This window comes from Cygnus atratus, chromosome 9, assembly GCF_013377495.2.
Source record: "Cygnus atratus isolate AKBS03 ecotype Queensland, Australia chromosome 9, CAtr_DNAZoo_HiC_assembly, whole genome shotgun sequence".
NCBI classification, from domain to species: domain Eukaryota; kingdom Metazoa; phylum Chordata; class Aves; order Anseriformes; family Anatidae; genus Cygnus; species Cygnus atratus.
The window spans coordinates 21,144,338-21,161,663 of record NC_066370.1 but is presented as its reverse complement, the minus strand read 5'-3'; the positions used below and the strand labels follow the sequence as shown (position 1 = coordinate 21,161,663).

General features: G+C 39.4%; 1 protein-coding gene across 3 annotated transcripts in view; it reads left to right on the top strand.

Annotated features, from left to right (window-relative positions):
• Window positions 1–17,326, top strand: part of FNDC3B (fibronectin type III domain containing 3B) — a 185,338-nt gene that overhangs the window by 141,854 nt on the left and 26,158 nt on the right. For all 3 annotated transcript variants that reach the window (XM_035557360.2, XM_035557361.2, XM_035557362.2), the window contains 4 exons: window positions 1,134–1,306; window positions 2,900–3,013; window positions 5,436–5,585; window positions 9,362–9,642. In XM_035557360.2, the coding sequence (XP_035413253.1) occupies window positions 1,134–1,306; window positions 2,900–3,013; window positions 5,436–5,585; window positions 9,362–9,642 (718 nt within the window). The remainder of the gene's footprint in view (window positions 1–1,133; window positions 1,307–2,899; window positions 3,014–5,435; window positions 5,586–9,361; window positions 9,643–17,326) is intronic.

The window sequence follows — 17,326 nt, the reverse complement described above, 5'->3', positions numbered from 1 at the left end:
ATACACAGTTTTTTCAGAATACAAGATACATGCCAGTATGCAACAGATTTTTTCTTTGCTATGGTAATCTTGCAGCATCCAAAATTCTTTGTGGTGTCAGTTGTTAAGCTAAGTTCTAGAGCAGCACCATTTCTAACTGACAAATACATCTCAATCCAGTATAAAAAATTACTTCAGCATGCAGGAGACCATGTTGTTTCCTAGAAGATCCACCTTCTGGTGGCACTGCTTTTCAGAACCCCAGGCAGGTTGATTCGGCAGTACTGCCTTGTGATATAATGTGGAAATATTATCAAATATGTTGTTTTCATGGTGGAAAAGGTACCTGTAACAAACCAAATACAGGCACAGAAAACAAATTCAGTTTTGCAAAAAGCTATTATTCCAAGTGAAGCTCAGGGTTTAGATCATTGTGCTGAGATATAGAATCTCATAAATGTTAAGAAAGTGACTAACGAAGTTTGAGAATGGCAGTTGTTTGTGTTTTTATTAGGCGTTGGTGGGGTTTTGCCAGAAATCCCATGTGTAAGCAGTAGTTCTGGAGTGTACATGACCCTCGCTAGCTTGTGTCCAGCAATAGCCAGCAGCGAAGATTAGGTCAGACAGACACCATGTGCCTCATAATTTCTCTCTGACCCAGAAGGAATGTACTCAGTGTTAGCCTAGCACCATTCTTTCTGAAGTTTTCTGTACCTTTTCTTTCTCCTGCCTTATCAAACTTTTTTTTTCTTCCTTCCCACAACCCCACCTTTGATATGGGGAAAAAAACAATTCTTCAGGAGAGGATGGTAGCTACTTTGTTTTGCTTAAAAAATAGTTGGACACCTTCTGGTAGCAAACAGTCTCCCAGGTTGGAAGATCATTGCCTTGGGAGGAGCTGCTGATCTTGCATGTGATGATCTGATCTTGGGAGTGTTTAGGGTTAAGAGTAGTTTTATTCATTTGCTTTAAAAATGTTGATTATATGCATGGTGAAGATAATGCAGGTAAGGCATCTATCAAAGAGGAAAATCATTGCTGATAGTATGTGCGTGTGTATAGTGTATGTGTTTGTATATGTGTGTTGTGAATTAAAAAACTAATCTTCCTGGCATATGCCCATATGTTATTAGTGAATTGTGTTTTCTTTCTAGATGTCCCTCCATCAGAAAGCGACTGTCCCATCTCAGAGTACAGTGTAGAAATGACAGAACCAGAAGAAGTTGTTTCTGAAGTGTACCATGGTCCTGACCTGGAGTGCACAGTTAGCAACCTTCTTCCCGGCGCAACGTATCAGTTCAGAGTGAGAGCTTTGAACGATGGCGGGGTATGTGATTTGGCTTTTTCTCATTAGAGGTAGTAAAATGCGTGAGTTGTGTGATTCTGGACAGTGATTGCATTAGAGCTGATGATCAGAAAGGTGAAAATGAAGATGGGCAAGAAAAAAAGTGAGAAATGCTTAAAAGGACTTTTGAGGAAGAGCTGTGGTTTTGGATCTGGTACTCTTTTAAAATAAGATTTCAGGTACTAACATGACTTGACTGGCCAAAGTCAGCTGGACCGAAACATGCAACAGTCATATCTGCTTACAAGAATGAATCTCTTTACTTCTACTGCATCCCTTCTTTTTTTCAAATCTTAACTGTGTAGTAACTGTGCTCAAAGATGCAAAGTATTTCTAGCTCCTCTCTTGATTAAATGGAGGGGCTGGTTTTGGCTTGGTTGGTTTTGTTTTTTATTTTTTTTTAACCAGATGTGAAATAGGGGTGAGGGAGTGTTCTTTACCAAATGCAAACACCTGTCTCCCTCCTGTTAAGGAAAGAAAACAACAGGAGTCAATACATTAGTTTTTTTGAAGTATATATCCTTTGTAATTCAAACAAAGCAATCAGTGTTAGCCTTCCTTGCTAGCAGAGATGCCTGTTGAGAGGTTTTCTGGAACAATTTTGGTGTTGTTCAATCTTTGTAATGGCTCACTTTTCCATTCTTATTAGTATTCCATTCTAAAATAAGCAAATATCAGTGTTTCCTCTAATTGCTTATAGTTACATTCCTTTGTTCCGGAGAATGGTTTCTAATTAGCTTGGGGATGCACTGAACAAAATTCATTATTCCACTCTCACAGCCTCAGGCTGCTTCCACCTTCTCTCTCTCCCGTCCTTGCACCGCTGGCTGAAGCCAGTTTTCCAGACTGTTGAAATTTGTGTTTCCGTTTCTTTTGCTAATTTTTACCAAAGGCTCAAAAGGTCTGAACAGCTGCCCGAGCTGCACGTGGAGGCCTCTGACCGCTGGGCACGGTGGCAGATGGTGTACGTACCTTGTACCACTGCTCATCAAGTGCTGCTGTTAGACACCCAGACTGCAGCTCCATCATATGCCATCCTTTTGCAGTTAACATGTGGCAGACATTTCGTACAGAAGTTGGGTTTGGACTCCAGTACAGCTTTGCTGTTGCTGAGCTCCTCCTTAAAGCCATGAGGGGAAGCCAGTTATGCGAGGCTATGGCATAGCCATGGGAACACGTTACTTTGAGCTAAGTTGGAGGGAAACAGTTTCTCAATTTTCTATTGCTGAGCACACATTTCTGCTCTTTGATAAATTAGAAGAGGCTTATGTGTTCACGAGCACTCACCACTGCACAGGAGGATGCCCTGGAGCAGCTGAGGTGCAGTCTGCTCGTACCCAAGCTCTCCTCACATTTTAACCTTGCGGTACCTTACGTGGTCTAATCCTGTGCTCTGATATTTGGTGCTGCATATTGGAAGCCCAGTTCATCTTTGAGAGAGTTTATTGCATTTAAAAAATTTCTGTGTGGTGTTCCTGAAAATCACTTGAAAAAAAATCACTTGAAAAGCCTTTGAGGAACATGAGATGTGTGTATGTTTATGTACTGACGTATAGACATCTTGTTTCCCTCTAGTACGGGCCGTATTCGGAAGCTACAGAAATCACCACGGCAGCAGGACCACCCGGACAGTGCAGAGCACCTTCTCTGTCCTTTCTGTCTGACACACGTGTACTTGTAAGCTGGGAGGTAGGTCAGGTGCCCTCGTTTAACTTCTCTTTTACTTACCCAAACTAATGTGATCATTGTGCACTTGAAAGGTGGCTCAAGAGCTGTTGACTGGTTGAGAACAATTTTTTGCAAGAAAAGTGTATATAGGAACTCCTCTATTGTACAAAGTTGTCATCTCTACTTTTCTTTTTAAAGAATTGCATAAAGTTGATCGTGAGTCATCTGGACCAGCATTCAGACACAAGAACTCCTACACTGGCGTCAGATGATAGAGAGTTGGTCTGTTTAAAGTGCACTCTGCAGGCTTTTAGCAAGTCAGAATGTCCTGCGGTAGAATTGTGAAGGCAAATATTTGATCTTGGCTAAAGCCAAAGTCTCCGATATGAAATTAACTTTTCACAAATGCTTACAATTCAGCTTTTCTCAAAAATTGTCTCTTCCCCAAATATTTACTTTTATTTTAGCTTGTATAAGTTCTTTCTCCATTATCCGCAACCTTAGACTTTGGATTCTTCTAGCTTAAACGCTGAAATGTGGATCAGTGTCATTAAAAAAAAAAAGTTATGTAATTAAGGCAGAAAGGAAAGGATATTGTCATAAATAAAGCTGTGATAGAGAACAATGAAGCTGTAATTCTGCCATAGAATTTCTCTGAAATCCTAGCAGCTATTCAGCTCTGCATCTTTCAGTTTCCCTCCACTAAAGGATGCCTTTGTTGAGAAATGTTACTGATGTTCATGAGATGTTCTAAGAAAGTAATTGTGCTAACAATACATCTAAATACAAACACAGTCCGAGTTCAATTTTATAATGAAACAAGTGCATTTGATACAGTTTTGGGGTGTTTTGTTGATATTTCTTGCAACATTTTGTGATTTTGAGGTAAAGTTGTACTGGGCTTTTAAATGTTGCATTTTAAATGAGTGTATGAACAGGAGTTTGCTCTCCTCAACCATGAGTGAATGAATGCTGCATTGTTTCTGGTGTGTTCTGTTTTTATATACAGGATATATTTGTCAATTCTAACTGAAAATGAAGCTTTGGAAGGAGTAATACAGTTTGCAAATGGTGACATTTTCTTAGAGTCTATCTTTTTTAGCTGATAACACAAAGGAAAAATAGCAGAGGACTGGAGTTTTTGGTTAGCCTGCAGAGCACTCTGTGGTGTCTACCATGACTTTTTTACACATTGTTTTACAACTATGGCTTTTAGGGTAATTTTCAGTTAAGCTGGTCACGCTTTTGTTCCAGAAAGCTGCAAGTGTTGAGATGCTCTTTTTCAGTTACCTCTCATGTTCCCCAGGCTTAGTAGTTCCCAATGCTCCTATGAAAGTAGCTGGAAGCCCAGGGACAAAGCTGGTGAACCCTGTGTGTGTGTTCAGGATGATCACTGTGGCACACAGGGATGCTCCATATCCTTTTATTAGTAATCAGACCTTCTACAGTGGAAGTTCCATGTGGCGTTTTGCTCAACCCACCGCTCGTCTTTGTTTTCCCAGTAACAGCTATATTGACAAATTTGCAGTTGCTAAACTAGGGTGACTGTTTAACTTTCTCACAGTTTCTAGGGTTGCTTTTTTTTTTTTTTCAAGCAGATTTGCCTGTGTAGTCGGATCACTTTTCTAGTTTCCCATTCAGAGAATTAAAAAGAGAGCTTGTTGCATGCCATAATCTGAAAGTCTGTCATATTCTGGGCCACGCTTCCCTACATAAAGCAGAGATTCCTCAAAGCACTTCAGTTGACACAGCACAGCACTAGGCAGTTCTTGCAAAGAATGAAATAAAATTTTGGTTCAGGAGCCACGGCATTATGCCTGTACTAGCTCATCTCCAGCAAATTCCAGTAAAAAATATCTGGACAAATTCTGTGTTCCCACAGACTTCAGAATAATAAAGGTATTGCTGAGCACATGTGGGTCCAGTAAGAGTCTTTGGACATTAATGTACACAGGTCCACCCTCCCGTACCCGATACTTTGAGCGGTGGCTCGATAGCTGACTTTCGTTGAAAACCTCAGACAAGCTACTCAGTTGCTGAGGTTGATCTTTTCTCCATAACATGAACAACTACGTCAGGCTTGAAGGCTAGCTCTGCCAGAGATGTTTTGATCACTTAACCGCATTGATGTTTTTTGTGTTCTCCACAGTCATGCTTCTGCCAAGCCAGTGGGGGGAGAATTTATTACTGAGTGTTGTGGTGAAAAATGAAGCAGCTGCATACACTTTCTTGCTTCTGTGACTTTCAGATAAATTTTGGGCAGAATTGGCCTGTTTCACAAACCTATTATGGAACACTAATTCAGGGCATTTCAATTTGCAGAAGTAATAGCGTATTAATTTCAAAATAAAGAGATTTTTTTCATGTTCTTAATTCCTAACCCAGTGAACCACAAGGATCTGAAGTACTCATTTTTTAATTGACATAAATATTTGTGTTGCAGAGTCCTGAATGTTCTGGTGCTGACATCTCTGAATACAGATTAGAGTGGGGAGAAGATGAGGAATCTCTACAGCTTGCATATAGTGGCACAGAAACCTGTTTTGAAATAAGTGAGCTGTCAGCGGCAGCACAGTACTGCTGTAGGCTACAGGTATGGAAGTTTATGCATGCGTTGCAATTTAAGATGTAAACATAGCTGCCTTCGGCTATGTGTGACTTTTTTTTTTAATATCATTAGCCACTACGAAATTACGTGTTCTGTAAGTTGGCAGCAATGTTAATTTATTTTAAATAATGCAGACTGTTAGGTGGCTTAGTTTCAGCACTATTCAAAGCGATAAACAAGGGAGTTGGTATAACTTCTAGCTCACGAAAATTGCTCTCATGTCTCATGTACTTTGTTTTCAGTGAATAATACTTTTAACAGCCACCTTGCCCTCTGATGTTAAAAGAAAATGATGATGTTTTAGACAATTTAAAAAAAAATAAAATTCTTGGTTATGATAGGTAAACAACATTTACCTCCCAACCGGTTGTTGAAGATTCCCCTAGCTTAAATAATAAACTCCAACATCTGTTTCATGTATCAAATAAAGCAGCTGAGTAGATTCCTATATACATAGAAGGTTGTAGCTGCCAGAAGATGAGTCTTCATCTTGTTTTCTCTTACCATTTTTCTCTTGGATCTGCAAGACTGAGTATCATATAGAGTCTCTATATGATCTCTATTTCTTCGATCTTTTTGTCTCATTTCAGTAAAAAGTAAATGTTAAAATATGTTATATAGGTGTATATATAAAAATAAAAATACAGTGCTCTTTTCTTCTTTATGTCCACTGAAAAAATAAATGGAAAGTAAAGTAAGTGGGAGTAAAGTAGAAATACTTCTGCACAAGATACTGTTCCAGAAGATTTATTTGTATGTTAAGGCAGAATACCACCAATAAATCCAATGAAAAGTTAACCTACCCACCCAGCTGGCAGCGTGTGGACCACCCAAGGTCATTTCTTTGATCAAGGACAACATGCTTCTGTCAAGAGTTTCCTTATTTATTTTTTTTTAACAGGATGTTGAATTTTTCGTACAAAGTAGCTTTCGAGCGGTTGGCCAACAGCCAAGGAGCAAGGGCCTCACACCTCTAAGTACGCTCAACTGTGTTTTGTGACTTTTTCGGAACTGGCCCTATACCTTGCCCTGGTACACTGGGGAAAGTAATTGAAAGAACGTGGATGGGTGGCTTGGAAGTCTGAGCCAGAAAGTGCATCTGTTTGCGCAAGAGGGAAGGCATTCAGAACCCGCTGGGCAGGGAGGAGAGCATGAGACCACTTCTGCGGTGAATGGTGGGGAACTCCAGCAGATTTTGATGTTAAAAATGGAAACAGCCAGCTCTATAGGATCTTTGATTTCAAGTGGTGGACATTCATTGTAAATTACCTGCCACAAAAATGTTGCACACATCTACCTAGGTTTTAACATGGCCAATGTAATTTAATCCATCGACTGAAGTTAAGTGAAATGCACGACAGCACTAAGACATGGTGTTGGAATCCATCAGTTGGCCACGTGTTCCTTTTTAGAGGGCTTCATGCTGTAGATACAATCTGTGTTATATGGATATGCATATCTCAGAAACCACGATATAACATACACTGGAACATTTAAGCAATTACAAGAACAAAAAAAATGAGTTATAGTCAAAGAAGAAGAGCTAAATAGTGTCAGATTTTTTTTTATAATAGTGAGAATAGTTAATTTCATAGCTGTTAGCAACTTTAACAGAAAATATTTCTTTTACTTTCTTAAAAAATAAAGATTTCCCAAACAATTTTTACTCTGCCTTCTAATAAACATCCAACACTGCTATCTCAACCTACAGTAACCCGATAAAAAGAGGGAATTGAGGAATCAGGCATATATATCTGCAGGGCAGACAATTTATCCTTATTGTTGCTCAACTTTTTTTCCTGTAATGAATATTCCTGAAAACAACTGTGGCTTCTGCAAAGGGAAATACTGTGTCATTTAGGCAGGGGGAATATCTAGGAAGCAAAGAAGAATGAAATTCCCATCAGTTATGACGATGAGGTTGTCCAATAAAACAGTTAAAAGCACCACTAAAAATAAATAGCTGGGAGCAAGATACAGATTGCCAAACACTGGTTTAGAGGCAAGACAAATAATATCATTGGCAGACCACAAAACAAGGCTCACTTTTAACAGCTCTAGAAGAGCTTCACTAAATAGAAGATGTCCCTGGAGCAGGATTTGTTTTGAAGGGCTTTTTAAAGGCTGACAAATCTAACTTTATTATGTCTTTCTTCAGTCGAACAAAATGCTTCCTGGAAAAACAGAATATGGCTTTGTATTTGTACTATGCATAGCAGAAAAATATTATTCACTACAGCTAAGCATAGGCAAGGAATCCAACAGCTGCTTGACTTGTCCTTTCCTTGCCATCATAGTCCTACTGGCAAGATTGTAAACCCAGGTGTTCCAGGTTAATTGTAACCTGGGGGAGAATCTGGGCTCACTTTCCCAAGAGCAGAGGATGGTGGTAGATGTTACTGGGAAAAGTCAAAAGCTGCTTTTGAAGGACTGTACCTTCTCCACTTCTGTAGCCCAGACGTCCTGTCGTGGGCTCCATGTGTACCTTGTGGGCTAGCAGCTTGCTGGGCAGTATCAGGAGGAACAAGCCTAGTAGCAGATCAGTGAAGGTGGTGTTGCCCATTACTTGCCATTTGTTAGCATCTGGATCCTGTCTCCAGTTTTGCTCCAGGCAGAGATTGAAACAGAGCTGTTGAGGCAGGATATAAAGAAGAAAAGGTTATCACAGAGGGCAGTTAAGGATGTTAAAGGTGTTACAGAGGGTCTCCTTGGAGTCTTCATCCTTGGAATTTTTCAAGTCCCAACAGGACAAAAGCCTGAGCAACCTGATCTGTATTCAGCTTTGATCCTGTCTTGAGCTGGAGTAGATATGTCCCAGGGTCCCCTCCAGCCTGAATAGTTCTGTGATTCTGTGCACAGGAGCTTGGAACAGTCCTGAGAAGGTAACGCCGCAGCACATACAGCATTTAACGCTGAGAATCAACTGATCAGAAAAGAAACAGGTCTGTGTAATTGTGCAGTGTTGAGCTTGCAAAAACTTCAACCTCTAATTAGTGAGCAGACTTGGGCTGGATTTTGAACCTTGGTTTCCACTGGGATCCTGGATTTATGAATCAAGATGAGAAGCTTGCTAACTGTTTTATAACAAAACAAATTGATAATTTGGTCTCCTCTCATGTGGAAAATATTGAGCTATGTGCTTTGGCGGTAGTTTGCTAGTAATCTGTCACCTCTGGGGAAATCTGAGTCACGGACTTAATGCCGTGCTGAGTTTGTATATTCTTATATCAGAAACTTTTAGCATCAAATCAGCTATTCATTATCTGAGTTAGGAAACTGTGTAGCTCTCAGCAGGCTGAGTGCCCCTTATGTCTAGGGATCCTTGCATGAAGTGTCTGATGTTGCACTCTGCAGAAGACTGCAGTAGGTTGAGGTTTTTGTACAGGGCCCCTTGACAATTTCGGGTGTCCAGTGTGCTGGACAACATGATGTCACCTGTCACTGGCAGCACGATGACTGACATTTTCTCTTACTAAACAATTTTTTCTGATGATGAAAAGATTACTATTAAGTTTGATTAAGTAGCTGTTAGGGAAAAGATAAGTATTCTCCAATTTAGCTGAGTGTCACTCCTGAGTAACAAAGGAAGATATTAATTAATAAGGTAGAGGGTATGAATCATCCTTTAGAGAACGAGCCAGTGATAAATATCCTCTGAGGAATCCATGCAGTTGTTCCAGGCTGCACAGTTCATGATTAAAAACTTGACAGACATTTGAAAGAGAATATTTCTCCTATAAAAATGTTATTTTGCCACACAGGCTATTAACCAGGCAGGAGCTGGGCCCTACAGTGATCTGGTAACCTGCCGAATCCCCGCATCTGTACCTGATGCAGTCTCCATCCTCTCCGTGCTGGAGGATGAGCACATGGATGCCTATCAGCTTTCACCCTCTGTGTGCCTTGTATTGAACTGGGAAGAACCATGCAATAATGGAGCTGAGATTACTTCGTACAACATCGACCTTGGTGACATCAGCATTCCCGTAGGAAATGTTACAAGTTACGTTATTCATGATTTGCTGCCAGAAACCTCATACCGGTGAGTACAATCTTTTTGATATGGTACAAAGCAATCAGGATGAAGTACATGATTTATTTTACATGAGAAATGTTTAGGGCACGTGGAGGGAGTAAAAAAAAAAATAAAGAAATAAAACTGGTGAGCCTAGAAATCTGCAGTAATTCATTTATGGAATGAATTGCGGTATTTCAGTCTCAAATATTATTTTTCCCCACCCTCCTTTTTCCTATTCCTCCTGCCCTTCTTTTTCTTATATTTTCAAGTTGCTCTGCTATGGTAAGACTACTCTGGTAGGTAAATATATTCCAAAAATGGGAGATAACTAAAATTAGAATGCAACCTCTCTTTTTTTTTTCCAGATGCTTAGCAGTACTGTTACAAGAGTTTATTATTAAATATATTGATCCTTGCAAGGCTATAGCAATTTGTACACAGAGAACTTTTATTTATATAGCTATAACTATTTGTTATTACTAGTGTATGGAAATTAATTAAAAGATAATCTGAGTTTAAAACAATTGCCTGATAATGGTTCAGATTCTAAATTTCTATGTGACAATGCAAAAATTTTATTAGTAGTTTAATGTTCAGGCTTACGTGTTTTTTCCTTAATGCTAACTAAAATTAAAAGAAAAAATAAGAGGGTACCATGCAGGCAATAAACAGCAATATAACAGAAGATGTGACAAGGGAAATTCTATTTTAAGTACTATTCTAATAAAATCTGAAATCTGATTGCACAGCTGTAAAATTAGATATGGCACAGAACTCCTATAGCATTTTTTTCTTTGTATTCAGGGTCAAAATCCTACAGATCTGGTAGAGTTTAAATAAAAATTTCAGTTCTCAAATTTTAACTTGAACCCTAAAAAAAAGTGAACTTCTTGTAGCAAATACTCAAATATGTGTACTAGAAGTTATTTAAAGTAAGCAGCATACTTTCATTGCTTGCAGTGCCTAGTACACTGTGTCCTGATTGTTGCCTACAATATTTAGGTTTTAAAACCATGTAGTAAAAAACAAAAATGTAGATTTATTTTTAAAATATATTTCTCTGACAATCTGAAAAAAGTAAGGAGAAATAGGAATTTGTTGACTGAAAGCCCCTCAGTTCCAGATCACTTATAAATCCAGGAAGTGCAACTGCATTATTGCTGTCTGCAGTTGTTCAGTGGCTTGTAACTCTGTGACTCTTTCTGGCAAAGACAGTAGGGAAGTATAAGTTTTTTCTTGTTTTCAACTGTGTTCATTGCCAGCAAGAAGCCTCTTGTTCCCTCTTTGTGTTGTCCCCCATTTTGTGCCAGCGAGGTATTAGTGTATCGGTCCTGACTGGGAAAACTGATCTTGGTGTAAAATGTCCATGTTGTGTTTTTTTTTTTTTTTTTTTTTTTTTTTTACCTTGTGAACAGGTAGAGAGAAGGGAAGGTGTAAGAGAGGGATAGAAACGTCTCTTATAGCCTATATGTTGGCCTAAGCAAGTTTAAAGTGTTTGTGCAAACACAGCACCTGGGTAAACCTGCACAGCAGTCTGAGCCAATTCAGATTGCTGTTGATGTTTCCAACCTGCCTCCACCTGCGTGTTCTCCCACTTCTCTCACTCCCTCCACTGGTGCTTATGTGATCTTACTTTAAGGCAGGCTCAACATATTGAGGAATAAGCAAAAGTGTAATTCAACTGGTAAGAAGTTGTACGGTTTGTTTATTGACTGGCTACCCAGCTGTGGAGCTGCATCATCTTTGGGCAGTCCTGTACTACCTGGTGTCTCTTCTTGTGGTCAGTCAAGAGTCAAAGCAGCTAAAGCAAAATGAGACCTTTGAGCAACATGGTCAAGGCAGCGAGAGTGGAGTATCTAAATTCTTCACAGAAGTCTTCATTCTTCAGTCTCTTTTCTTTAGCTGGTTCCTGGTTGAAATGATGGGCAGGACATTGCTCTGCTTTCTAATCAGGCTCCAGTTTTGTCCCTGAAGCTCAACGCAGAAGTGTTGTGCTGAGATCATACTGGATTTCTTTTTTTTTTTTCTTTGCATTCTCATTTCTTGAATTTGTTTTTAAAAAAACATATTTGTAGTCAGGGAGTCTGGTTGTCTCTGATCCAAATGAAAAGGCTAAAGCTAAGCATGAGCATTAACTCTGCAACTGTTCTAAATATTGTTGTAAGACTAAGTTTCTGCCAAAAAAAAAAAAAAATGTGTGAAGAGCACAAACCAGTAGATGACTAATAATATATGTAAGTAATAATATATGAAAGCTCTCTTTTCTTCAATAAAACAAGACGAAGAACTTCCCAACTCCCAAATCTCGTGTCTGCCAGGGAAGACAAATTAGGAAAGTTGAGTTGCACCTTATGCAGCACCATGTATAGTTTGAAGGGGTTTTGCTAATAAAAACATACGTCAGAGTATTTTTGCTATTGATCATTAACTCTTTCACTGGTATTTCTTCCTTAAGCCGATATGTACCTGTCTTTATCAGGGAACATCTGTGCCCTCAGAAAAGTATCCCTGAGAACACCATCCCTTTAAACATGTCCTCTTCAGTCTTCTGTGCTGTTGTAGGCCCCAAGGACCACATCAGAAGAAGAAAGTTGTTAGTTTTGGTCAACTATCATGCGCGGCTTACTGTGAGCTGCTCCAAAGCAGAATTACTATTAAAAAAAATGGAGTGAAACATGATGGCAAGAACATGAGAAACTGTTGTGCATTATTAGGAAAGCAAAGGTGGAACATTTTTGAAAGGCAGACCTGGAAAGAGTTTTTGGTAGGGAGGCAGTCAGTTGCTCTTGGAGACTGGACACCATATATTTCCTTTCAGCATGTTTTAGGCTGTTTTCTAAAAGGTGATCGGATGGTTCTTCTTCTTGCCCTCCCTGATTTAATTAGGGTATTTCAGAACATCACTGATCTCATTCTCTAAATTTGTTCACCAACAGTTTTTCTTTTCCTGCCAACTTTGTTTAACTTAACCAGCTCTTCTCTCTCTCCAGTGTTTATTCCCTGCTGCGTTTAAAAGCAGTGAATGTGTTTTCTTCCAGGCTTTGTTTTTCCTAGACTAAACAAGCCAAACGCTACTGGTTTTAAGACTAAGAAATGTCTTGCCAAAGCTTCAGCAGAATTTGAAGCAAGTTAGCAAAGGGCTTAGATGCTTTAGTTGCGTTGGAATTCCTCTGTCAGTGTTTGTGTTTGTGGGAACCCTGAACTTGAAAGCAAATCTTGGTTATTTTGGATCCACCAAAGCCAAAATTGGAAAGGAGCGTTGTTTAGAATAGCAGTGTGATTCTAGCAGTATGTCTACGTGTGTCTGCCCCGTTGGGCTTGTTAGCTTTGGCCTGGCATTGCTCTGCTGCATCCAGCTTCGGAGTGGGGATGGAGGCCTGCAAACAACTCAAATGTGTGGCAGAGCAAGCTCAGGGCTCCTTGCATAGGTGGCTCACAGCTGACAAGTTTGGTGGTTTCTCTGTCTTGGTAGCAAATCCATCCAACGTGCCCCAGGAAGGTGCATCTCAAAAAATATTCAAGGCATGAGGAACCAGGGCGTGCCTCTGCTGTGCAGCTAACGGCCAGGACAGGGCTGATTTCAAGACAATTTCTCCAATGTCAGGCACCAGCCCTGCTTTTGCAAAAAGCAGATGCCTCACAAAAGCACTCTGTAAACATCACGGGTGGTGAGCAGGCCAGCTGCAGAAATATGTCTGCGAGTTCTGCAGTCTTTCTGTTTTATTGACATAGTCACAAAGCTCTGGCAGCTCTGATTATAGTGTAATAATACTGGGACTGGTTTTCTGTGAACTGATCTAACTAGAAGTGAGTAAATAAATATTCCACAATAAACAAGTATTTGACAGTAATAGAAATATCAATTTTCTGTTACGTTCTGTTCCCAAGCTTTGCTCTACGCTTTCCATGGTTAATTGTGCTGCTCTGCTGAGACACTTCACTGTGAAACAACTTCAGATTTTGTTAAGAATGCTTATTTTACTATGAAGTTACATAGTTCCTATGAAGTTACATAGTTTACAGAGACGTAGTAGCCTCATTCAATTTTAATAGCATCACTTACTTCTAATTTGGTTTACTTCTAATTTGGTTTAGGAATACATATTCCAGCCATTTTTAATTTCTGAATGGTATCAAGGGAAAGATCTTCCAGGATGAAAAGAGAAGAATGCACGTGAATGCTCACGTTAGCAATTTCTTAGTGGGTTAAAAAACAAAATCTATGTTCAGAGTAGAAAACTAAGTCTTGCTTCATCTCCAGAAGAGAGCAGTCTGAGAGGGGATCTGTGGGGCTGGCTTGTTCTGGAGGCTGTGGAAGATTGCTATTTTTTACATTCAGGCTGATGGTGCGGGTACACCAAGCTGCATCTCGTCCCTTTTGAAGTCTGGGGCATTTTAACTCCTGCATGTTTTCACACACATGTATTGCAACTGGTGGCATTCTGCTTATGGGAACTGGTGAATCAAACTCTTCACATGTCAGACTCTGTAAGATTAATTCAGAAATGATTTTTCAGCTTGCTGGAATACTACACAAAGGATTTTGTGACCAAACTGAAAATAGCATCCTGTTTAGTGTGTTTATTTTCCTGGGTCAAGAATCTTATAAGATATGACAATCTGTTAAAGGTCTTTTAATGGTTTCTAAATTTACTTAGTTTGATTTTTTTTTAACTGTTTAAAAGATGCAGTGGGAAAATGTGAGAATCAATATAAATATTTTGGGGCTGGGGCCTGCAGAGTTAGGTACTATCCCTCAGTATGCTCTTTACATTTTCAAAAAAATTGTTTTCAAATTGTGAGTGTCAGATTTTAAAACAGCCTTTCCAAGACACTATTTTGGGCACTTTAACTTAAGTTAAAGACAGAAATCTTTGCTGAAAAAGCCGAAGGAAATTGAGAAAGTGATTCTCAGAAATTCTACATGTTTATATACTAATTTCGCGTAAAAATAAGGATGTTAATCAGAAATTGATTGTCCCAGTATCATTTATAGAAGCAGTAATTGGTTTCCACTTAACTGTGGAAGTTACCAAGCCCACAAGGGTTGTGTCACCCAGCAGGAGGAGCTCACAGTGACCCAGGTTGGGGCAGGGCCATGAGAAACCACCTGAGATGGAGCAAAGATGCTGTGGTAGAAGATGTCACCTACCAAGTGCTCACCCTCCTTCTCCAGGTGATCCCCTTTTCTCCCCTTCTTCCTTCTGCCCATCCCTTTGGATGTTTTTGAAGCCTAATATCCACTGAAGAAATGCTGCTGTGCTTCAGAGGGAGGTGAGAGCTGTGTCTGGACTAGATGAGAGCCTGGACTAGATCGCCATGTGCACAGAAAATCAAAACCTGTTTTTTTGTGTGTCTGACAAAGCTCAGGATCTAGGAACAATAGTGGGAATTTACAAAGAATTGTATGCTGGCATAATCTGCAAAAACAGGCTGGCCACATCCAGCCATGGTAGAGGCAAATATATGAGTTATTGCTTTCCCCATATCATCATTCATCAGGAAATATTCCTCTATTTTAAGGCTTAAGAATTTTCATCAGTCTTACTGTACTCCTAGGTCAGAAGGGGTGGGTGGGTTGGTGCAAATGTGTGTGCATCAGAAACACCGCACAGCTGATGAAAACAACCACAAATGAGAGAAGAGGAAGAGCCAAATTTTTACCTTGTGCAAATACCTGGCACAGGGAGGACAAGTAAATGTAGATATGTGTTTGTGTGCACATCATAAAAGTACAGGTCAGCCCGTGGGTAAGAAACGTGATGTGGTGTTTGAGAGATTCACTGCAATTGCTACGTGGTTTCAGGTGTGATAACTGCCATTTGGAAATGAGTTGGTTATGACGCTTGAGGACAGGTGAGGTGGAGGTTTAGACTCTGGATAATACAAAATAAAAAAGCTGTGTGCTCTGGAGCATGTTGCTGTAATCAGTCTACAAAAAAATAATAGTGTTTTGTGCTGTTGATGTTTATGTGCATATGCTAACAGATGACTTGCCAGAATCCACTGAAAATGCAGGCAATTTTCACATTTTTTTACTGGAAAGACTATTAAATATTAATGTAATGATTTTTCAATCTGAAGCAAGCCAATAACATAATATGAAATAAGATCAATGTCTATATTTACTACGCTTCTTAAGATAGCATAGAAGCCTTTTGTTCTTTTTCCTTCAACTGCCTGCATGCAGTTCAAGAGGAGGCTCCCACTAGACCTCTCTTCCTGCCATCCGCTGGTTTGGAGGAGGATGAAATGGGTACTGTGCAGTGTCATAAGTTGGTCAGGACGCGTTTCCTGAAGCTAAAAGGGGATGAGAAGGAAAATGCAGCTCTACACTTCCCCTACTAAGGCAATCAAGTGATGGTTTGCCCCGGCTAGCTCAATAAGCAAAGGTTTAACCACACATTTACACGGGAGTGTGTAAACACTGTACATTCTTAGTGTAAAATTATTTCAGCTGTCTAATTAGTAGATAAGGCTCTATTCTTTTGCAATATGTTTATTAATCATTTAATCCTTTTTGGGTTTAAAATTGCAGAAAAGATGGGTGGTCTTTTTCCCTTTAATGCTACAGAACCTTTTCCAAACGGTACACCTAGAAACTTATTCTTCAAAACAGTTTTTCATATGTTATATATATGAATTTTAATCACTTAGGTATTTATTTTCATTGAAGTATGTGTGCCAACAATAGATACTTGTATTTATCTTCTTTCTCTGAAACAGAGTTGTGATGGTATACAAGATTCTGCTCTTCTCCTTTCTTCCCCTACCACCTTCCCCAGGGAGTTTCTGGTTCTTGGTGGCTGATAGTTTTGAGAAGAAGCAACACTTCTTGCAGAGAGTCTTTTCCCATGAGAAAATTCAGGGCTGCTGTGCACAGAATTTCCAAAGTAAATGGCATCTATCCAGTGATCTAAACTCGACTGTACTGTCTAAAAAATAATTAGTCTGGCTCAGTCAGTTTTTTCTTATTCTTTCTTCGATTTAACAACCTTTTGAAACCTTTCAGGCTCATCTGTATCAATATTTCTATTTACATGGAATCTCATATCTAAGGTCCTCAAAGCTCTTTCCAAATGCATATTTCACATTTGTTTTGATGTTGCTGTTGATGTTACCATAGCAAAAGACTACCGCTCTTCACTCGTTCCTATAACAGATTCTCATTGTGCAAATTATTAAGCTGAGGTACAGACAGGCAAGAGAGAGTGACAAAACAATACAAGCCAGGAGCCATTATGTTAAGAAAGAATGAACTTAGAAGACTAGCTCAATCTTAAGAATATTTCCAAATTAAAACTTGTGTGACTAGGTTGGTGGTCTATTTTTTTCTTCTCTAAATGTCCTTAATTTGCTCACATTGTTCAAGAGCTTTTGTGCATCTTGTCAGAGTAACTTGAGTCCAATTCTTAATGAATATAAAATGTTGGTCGCTAGATAAAGTTTCTACAGTTTGTGTAAGATTCTGAGAGCTGTTTCCCCATATTTTGCAAGCTATTCAGATATCTAACACAAGACCACCACCGTGTAGAGGGGTTGTGGACTTAACCTTCCAGGGTTAGCTCTTCCCAGTAGAATTTCACGTGCTTCAATAGTGTGCTTCAGGAAACGCTGCGCACGCTGAAATAACACTGTTCTTTGCTCTTCAGAGGTGTTTAAAGGTTTCACGGCAGTTACACCCATGCTTTCGCTGAAATCATTATTT